General features: G+C 43.3%; 2 protein-coding genes across 2 annotated transcripts; one reads left to right on the top strand and one right to left on the bottom strand.

Moving 5' to 3' along the window:
• Nucleotides 1-588: 588 nt before the first annotated feature.
• Nucleotides 589-4736, top strand: LOC123395315 (probable protein arginine N-methyltransferase 1). Its single transcript, XM_045090299.1, has 9 exons — nucleotides 589-880; nucleotides 2312-2322; nucleotides 2437-2592; nucleotides 3101-3164; nucleotides 3262-3404; nucleotides 3579-3666; nucleotides 3773-3888; nucleotides 3991-4141; nucleotides 4245-4736. Exons 1-9 carry the CDS (start codon nucleotides 664-666, stop codon nucleotides 4448-4450), a joined length of 1152 nt encoding a protein of 383 aa, XP_044946234.1. The 5' UTR covers nucleotides 589-663; the 3' UTR covers nucleotides 4451-4736.
• Nucleotides 4508-7212, bottom strand: LOC123395316 (syntaxin-71-like). The gene is made up of 9 exons (XM_045090300.1): nucleotides 6962-7212; nucleotides 6693-6818; nucleotides 6351-6501; nucleotides 5888-5973; nucleotides 5654-5722; nucleotides 5512-5556; nucleotides 5359-5421; nucleotides 5194-5270; nucleotides 4508-5103 (listed from the first exon to the last, which is right to left on the bottom strand). Exons 1-9 carry the CDS (start codon nucleotides 7106-7108, stop codon nucleotides 5088-5090), a joined length of 780 nt encoding a protein of 259 aa, XP_044946235.1. The 5' UTR covers nucleotides 7109-7212; the 3' UTR covers nucleotides 4508-5087.
• Between the last annotated feature and the right edge of the window lie 914 nt (nucleotides 7213-8126).

The raw sequence follows: 8126 nt of genomic DNA, 5'->3' as shown, positions 1-8126 counted from the left end.
GTGAATAGTGACTATAGTAGCAAATAATTTTTATTATTTTGCCCTGAAGTAAAAAATGGTTTTCTGACCGTGAAAACTTACATACCAATGCACAAGAAAGTCAAGTTTTAAGTCTTTTCTAAAAAACTTCTATTTTTTTATATTTTATATTAAAATAAAAAATTTCATATCAGATATATATACACAGTGACCAAAGAGTATGTTCCATACAAATAGTACTATTTTTAAGTAATACAGAGAAGTTACATGCATGAACAATTTTATACGGTATCTTCCAAAACTATAGTCATATAAGACTTTCAAAAAAAAAAAAGAAACTATAGTCATAAGCAAAGCAGTAGTCCGTCTTTTTTTCCAAGGAAAGTGCAAAACATAGCAACGAGCAACTTTATTTTCCAAATATATGTACCAAAACTGTACAGTCATCGACGGCAACAGTTTTGCTGAATTTTGCCACACAAGGTGGAGTCCGACTCTGACCCCTCGTGCAGTTGGAGCCACACGCCGTTGTCACGCCGGACTGAGATATTTATGCCACGGTGGCCACCTATATAAAACCTCCGCGTTTCCTCCGCTCCCCTCCCAAAACCCTAGCCTAGCCCAGCCTCCCCTGCTTTGCGGCGCGCCAGAGCGAGCGAGAGCACGCCAGCCAAAACCCACGAGATGGATCGGCGCAAGGGCAGCGGCAGCCGCGACGCCAACGGCGGCCTCGCGGAGGCGACGGCTTCCAGGCTCAGGTTCGAGGACGCCGACGAGGCGGCGGGGGAGGTGGGGATGGAGGTGGAGGAGAGCACCCCCGCCGCCGCCGCCGCGGAGGAGGAGGTCATCGGCAACGACAAGACCAGCGCCGACTACTACTTCGACTCCTACTCCCACTTCGGTACGCGCGCTCCGTCCGATTCGAGAAGACATGCTGTTTTCCCGTGGATTTCTGTTAGCCCGCGGCGTTGGGGATTTACTTTTTCAGTCTTTTGACTAGTAGTTTATTTATGGGAGAGCATGGGGTGTTGTATCGTCCGGTTGTACTGGCGAGAAAATTTGGTCAAGGTGTGAAAGATAAATCTTTTGCAGGATTAGTGCAGCATACAGAATAACAAGTCTCCCTGAATCTCAGTTGGATCATACACTAATTCTCACCTATAAACATGATGATTGGTGAAAATGAGAGATGTTTGATGGCGTCATTTCTTATTTGACATTAGGTTGTTCTGCTGAATGAAAATTTGACCTTTAGTTAAGCTGCGTTCACTCGAATGAATAAAAAAATTTGTAGTCCCTCCTTTCCATATTAGGTGTCGTTGAAACAGATATATCTAGACGTATTTCAGTGCTAGATACATCTGTTTGAGCAACGAATAATATGGAACGGATGAAGTAGTTGCATGTTTTCGCTGGTGGTAAAAGTTGGTGGTCCTTACTACTCCCTCCGTTCCTAAATATAAGTCTTTAAAGAGGTTTCATTAGTGGACTACATACGAATGTATATAGACATACTTTAGAGTGTAGATTCACTCATTTTGTTCCGTATGTAGACTTCTAGTGAAATATCTTAAAAAACTTATATTTAGGAACGGAGGGAGTACTTGTGTTCTTTCATGTGCAGATGTGCTTATTACTGTTAGATATTAGTTCCCTTTTGTCCCCATGTTTACTGCCTAGTTGTTTGGTGCTAAATTTTCCTTGCTGTGGTTTAGTGTGACATTGTATGAAAAAGGGCCATTTTCTAGTTCTTGTTTAATAATAGTTTGGCCATGGTGGTCTTCTGAATCTTTTTTTTTTTGTAGTTTTACCATGTCTATGCTGTTTCATACTGGCAAACATCATTAGCATTGAACTATATTTTTCCTGAGTTCCTTCCTGGATCGAGTGTATCATTTACGACTCTCTCCGTTCCTAAATACTCCCTCCGTTCCTAAATATAAGTCTTTTTAGAGGTTTCACTAATGGACTACATACGAAAGCATATAGACATACTTTAGAGTATAGATTCACTCATTTTGCTTCGTATGTAGACACCTAGTGAAATATCTTAAAAGACTTATATTTAGGTACGGAGGGAGTATAAGTCTTTCTAGAGATTCCTCTACGGACTACATACGATGCAAAATGATTGAATCTATACACTAAAACATGTCTATATGCATCCATATGTAGTCCGTAGTGAAATCTCTAGAAAGATTTATATTTAGGAATGGAGAAAGTATTTTATTATGTCATATGTGTGACTTCCATGAATTGTCTAAAATGCACTGTCTCCTTTGCAATATGTTTATTTTGTACTCATACTTCGCCTTTGGTGTTTGTTTTGCAGGTATTCATGAAGTAAGCAGTTCTGAATGCAACACTACCTCTCCTCTCTCTATTGCAATTCTTCATCGTTGTTTAATACAATACCAAATATCTGTGGTGCCAATTATTTCCATGTATTGATTACAGGAAATGCTAAAAGATGTTGTTCGGACAAGGTCATATCAAAATGTCATCACCCAGAATAACTTTCTTTTCAAGGACAAAATAGTCCTTGATGTTGGCGCTGGAACCGGTATCCTATCACTTTTTTGTGCGAAGGCAGGAGCTAAGCATGTCTATGCGGTCAGTGTACTAAATTCATGTTTTCAATTCAAGTCTACAATGGTTATTTAGTTATCCTAAGCTATTGTAACGAATGTGCATTATTTGAATAAACTGGTATATTGGCTGATGTACTTGTTGGTTTAGTCTTCCATAGAGTTGTGTTTACCCAACTATCTATGATCTGAAATGAAATAGTTAACTTTGCCTACCCATATATTTCAGTACCATCATTATATTTTTGTAAAAAACATGTCCTGGTAATGAAGAGCCAGAAAATATTGACCTAAATATGTTTGTCCTGCTGTTGCCGTGCTTTTGTGTTTCCTTTGATATGTATTTCAATAGATAAAACACCAAGTGATGTCTATGTTGTCCTGTGAAGTTTGGGATTTCAGATATTCTTTAGTTTGCGATGCAGGGGATTATTTTTGTCATTTTACTCTGGTTGGATGAACACTTCCTGTCACTTCTTACCATGCAACCTTCTTTTTATTTTCTTAACATAGAGTTGTTCTTTCATTTACAGATTGAATGCTCCCAGATGGCAGACATGGCAAAGGAAATTGTGAAGACAAATGGATTTTCTGAAGGTGATTTCCTGTCGTTTTACTATCTATTGTATGATAGATTTTGTAACATGTTAATCTCTTGTTGTGATATACTTCTTACATTTTGCTTCCCTTGCAGTCATTACGGTAATTAAAGGGAAAGTTGAAGAAATTGAGCTTCCCGTCCCGAAAGTAGATGTCATAATCTCTGAATGGATGGGTTATTTCCTCCTGTTTGAGAATATGCTGGACACTGTTCTTTTTGCACGTGATAAATGGCTGGTAAGTGACCCTTCACAGGGTTCAAGTGTTTACAATTTCTTATACATTTCCTTCTTTGTAGTTTCTTTTTAACTTGATACTCCAAGAGGCAACGTTGATTGAATATTTGGACCTGCTGTTTTGTACTGGAACTTTGGGGGATTGTATCTTATTTTACTTGTTGCTGCTATGTAGGCTGACGATGGAGTTGTCCTGCCAGACAAAGCCTCTTTACATCTTACTGCAATAGAAGATGCAGAATATAAGGAGGACAAAATTGAATGTAAGTATGGTGGTGCATGGTGCACTGGACTTTCATGCAGCATGTGTTGGGAAGTTCTCCTGAGCTTATATTTACATCTCTCTTATGGTGTTTTTTACCCTTGCAGTTTGGAATAATGTGTATGGCTTTGATATGAGCTGTATTAAGAAACAGGCAATGATGGAGCCACTTGTAGATACTGTGGATCAAAATCAGATCGTCACTAACTGTCAGTTACTAAAGGTAACGGCATACTCTGAACCAAGTTATCTTTTGTTTCTGTATTATATCTGTTCCAAGTGGCATATCAGCTTAAATCCATTTGTTTATGGACATCTGTTTCAGACTATGGATATTTCCAAGATGTCATCTGGGGATGCGTCATTTACTGTGCCGTTCAAATTGGTAGCAGAGCGTAACGACTTCATCCATGCTCTTGTTGCTTATTTCAACGTGTCATTCACCAAATGCCATAAGCTGATGGGCTTCTCGACAGGTTTGTCTGTCCTCTCCTTTTGTCATACAAAGTATGGTTGTCTGGCTCGTTTCTTCAAGCTATCCGGTGAGTAATGAATGAATGTGCAATTTACTCTTTGCAGGGCCCAGATCAAAATCCACTCACTGGAAGCAGACTGTTCTGTATCTCGAGGATGTAGTAACCATCTGCGAGGGGGAGACTCTGTCGGGCAGCATGACAGTTGCGAACAACAAGAAGAACCCTCGAGACATCGACATTACGCTGAAATACGCCATAAATGGCAATAGGTGCAAGGTGTCTAGAACACAACACTACAAGATGCGATGACCAATGCGAGGAACTCAGCGGTTGTGCAGTCCACTCAATTTTGGTTGACTGATTATCTTGTGTTTCACAAAAAATGATATTTGTTCCTCGGGTCTTGTATTTTAAACATGCGCTTGTCAGGCACCTAGGCAACAAAGTAGAAAGTAGAGTTTGACTGGCATGCTTATGTAGGTTGCTATGTTGCAAATCTATCTTGTGTTGTGTGGCAGGGATTTTTTGGAATTGTTGTATACGTTGTGTCAAAATGGATCCATAATAGATCACCACGCTCGCAATTTATGGGTTATCTCGTGTTCCTTTTCTTAGAATCCCCAGAATTTGAGTGGCATTTATCCAATTAACCCTTATTTTTACTGTCTGAGCATGTATATTTGTTTTGCTAACACGGTAGATCTTTTCTGCGCAGAACATGATGATAAATACTCTCCATCCCAAAATTCTTGTCTTATGTTTGTCCTTTGCAAAAATAATACAGTAGTAATGATCTTGTCAAGCCTGCCTAGGAACAATGCAGAAAAGTACCAGTCGTTGCTGCCTGGTAGTAGTAACTCCTAATGATAAAATAGAGTAGTTTTACAACTGATAATTTTACTCAACAGAGCATGCTAAATTTCTGATGCCACCATCTGCCGAAGATTCACTTGGCGAGCACGCTGCATAATAAGAGAAGTTTGAGATTGTGAGATGAAGACTGGCAAGTAGGTTGGCTTGGAGCATAATCAGTAGGGTCGGCGAGCGCCTACTTGTAGAGGTAAGCACCGATGCCAAGAATGATGCAGATCAGTATGATATCTACTGTGAAGTTGGTGGTCGATCGAAACTGCACGACACCCAAATCCAGATTGAGTTGTCAGCAGCAGAACAAAAGAGTGAAGGTTGTTCTTTATCAGGGATCTAACTCCTCTCACCTGGTTGACTGTCTCTTTAAGCCTGACATTGGTCTTCCTTAGCTCTGTGTTAGCCTTGTCGACCTGCAGCAAATAATTTGTGCATGTTCGTTTAGCTCCAGCTATGCACAGGAGGGCAACAAAGCATTTTTTGCAAGAGTAGAACATCAAAACCTTTCTGTCAATTTCGTCCATCAGAGGAACCTGCCTGTCCAGTTCCTGCAGAATTACATAGAGTCAACTGCAGCTCCAGAGGACCAAGGTTTAGATTCAGCTTGTGGCTGTACTACTCCATGCATTGGGAATTGCAACTGACCTCACCCATGTCCTCTGCCAGGTTTTTCAGCGTGTCCAGGCCTTCAGAAATGAAGTCCAGCCCTTCATCCTGTGCATCACATTTAGAAAGGTAAATTCAGGGTTTTGGAAAGTCTGACTGGAACATGTGAGTGGGTCGCACATGTCAGTCTCAAACTGCTAGTTTTGTGATGGCATCTACTGTATCTGTGAGTTTACAGAAATGAGTTAGATCAGCATAAAACCAGAATCGTGCCTGTTTGATCCGGCGCATCTCGTACTCCTTTCTGAAAGCCTCTGATTCCTCGCTGGTCTGGAAGTAGCCCTCGTCCAAAGTTTCAGCTGCAACTAATTGGAAGTTGAAACACGATAAACATGATTGGTCCCAACTCTGAAAGAGAACCAAATCCTTATGCCTTTTTTTACATGGGATATGCACCTTTATAATCCCCTAAAATCAGAGGAATTTTATCGTCACACTAGATACTACAACCTCTCTGTTCCTAAATATAAAACGTTTTGGCAGCTCAAATTGAACTGCCAAAACGTCTTGCATTTAGAAACAGAGGTCTAGTACTACTTACAATTAGGAATGATATGCAAACTGAAGAAATTGCTGTTCAGTGGTAACTGAAGAATGCACCGGAACATCAGAGACAAGACTGAACACAATTTCAGTAGCTGAGATGGTACTTCGCAGATGAAAGAAAAAAGGAAACCTGAAGAGTCGAACTTGAGCCCCGGCCGAGCGTTCCCGGCGCCGTTCTGATCGGCCGCGCCGCCACCGTCGGGGATCGATTGGATCCTCTGTTGCAATGCCGATACCAGATCGGGTCGCAGCGCCATCTCCTCCCGCGAAACCCCTTTCATCTGTGCATGCATGTCCAATGTTCAGTCGTTCATGCGTCCATGATTGTATCAAAAACTCATCGGGACGATCCGTCAATCCGTCAATTTCGAGATGAAAATCATGGATTTTTTTTTTTTTGGGGGGGGGGGGGGGGGGGTAAAACTACGAGCTCGGATCGAATTGATGGCGTGTGATCTATTATTTTCGTCACCTTCTTGCCGACTAGCTTCTGGAGCTTGACCACATCCTCCGCGAGCTGCACCTTCGTGCGCCGCACGCCGGCGTTGAGGGTCACCGCCGCCGCCCGGTTCGTCTCCCTCGCGGCCCGCTCCGACTTCTGAATTCAATCACAGTTCGTCATGAACCGTAAGCGCGGCATTTCAGAAAAAAAATCAAGGGAGACAACAGTTTGAGAGCGACGGAGGAAGGCCGCGCGCATGCAGATAGCGACGCGAGGAGGAGGAGGCGGGGGACTGAGACCTCGATGGCTTCGTCGATCACCGCGTCCATGTCGGCGTAGAGCCGCGAGAAGGGGTCGGCGGCGTCGTTCCGGTGCTTGTCGGCGTCGTACCTCTCGTACTTCTTGCAGATGGCGTCCACCCGGGTCAGCACGTCGATCATGCTCATCTTGCCGTCTCCGCGTGATAGCTGGCGCACAATGCCGCGGCCGGAGGGGGGCCTCTCGTCGATCGGCGCGCCGCCGCTACGGCGGCGGTCAGTTAGCGCGGCGAGTCAGTGTATAACAACGCTGGACAGGAGAAAAGGGAATGGACGAGGGCCTGTCAGGAGGAGGGAGCTGGTTGCGGAATGGTTTGGCGATATCTCGCTGGTTGTTAGTTAGTTTGTTACCCGCGAAAACCCCGGCGTTTCGTTATTCATTTCTTAATTTTTCGAAATCATTTAGGAAATTGTTATTTGAACGTTTAGCATGAACTCAGTCTATGTTTCATACACTCGCAGTTAGTCTGAAACTGCTTTGCTACAACATTTCTTTGTTGCATCCGAATGAGGGATGTATGATGAAAGGGACACATTTCTTTGTTGCATCGGAATGAGGGATGTATGATGAAAGGGACGCATTTCTTTGTTGCATCGAAATGAGGGATGTATGATGAAAGGGACGCAACTTGAACGTAGTATTCTCAGACATGTGGGCCTAGATATCACGCACGCAAAGCTGGCGCCTTAAGGCGTCAAAACACAGTCCATAAAACTATTTTTGTATATAGATGTCCTTCAAAACAGAATTTTGATTGGCGTCTGCTATGAATCAACCGATTGTCGTCAGCCGTTCGGTCTGTTTATCTCAGCCCTTTCGAAAAAAGTCAATACACATATCCTTCCACACCGTATCAGCCATCCCCTGCTTCGCTCCTTGTCTAGCCGTAGCAACACGCCCCCGTTGCATTGCTTCACGGCTGCCGCCGCCAAGCACTGCATTGCAACACCGGAGCCATCGGCGAGCGCTGCAACACAACATCGGGAATCACCCGCGAGAGCTCCATTAGGGCACCAAGCGCTGCACTGCAGCTACAAGCCTGTCGACGAGCGTTGCAACGTAGCACCGGGAGCCATTTGCGAGAGCACCATTCAAGCACCGAGCTTCGAGTTCATCGGCGGGAGCCCCATTGGAGTACTGAGCGCT

This window comes from Hordeum vulgare, chromosome 5H (assembly GCF_904849725.1).
Source record: "Hordeum vulgare subsp. vulgare chromosome 5H, MorexV3_pseudomolecules_assembly, whole genome shotgun sequence".
In the NCBI taxonomy this organism is placed as follows: Eukaryota; Viridiplantae; Streptophyta; class Magnoliopsida; order Poales; family Poaceae; genus Hordeum; species Hordeum vulgare.
Note: the sequence above shows the minus strand (reverse complement) of the source record. Positions and strands in the feature narration are given on the sequence as shown.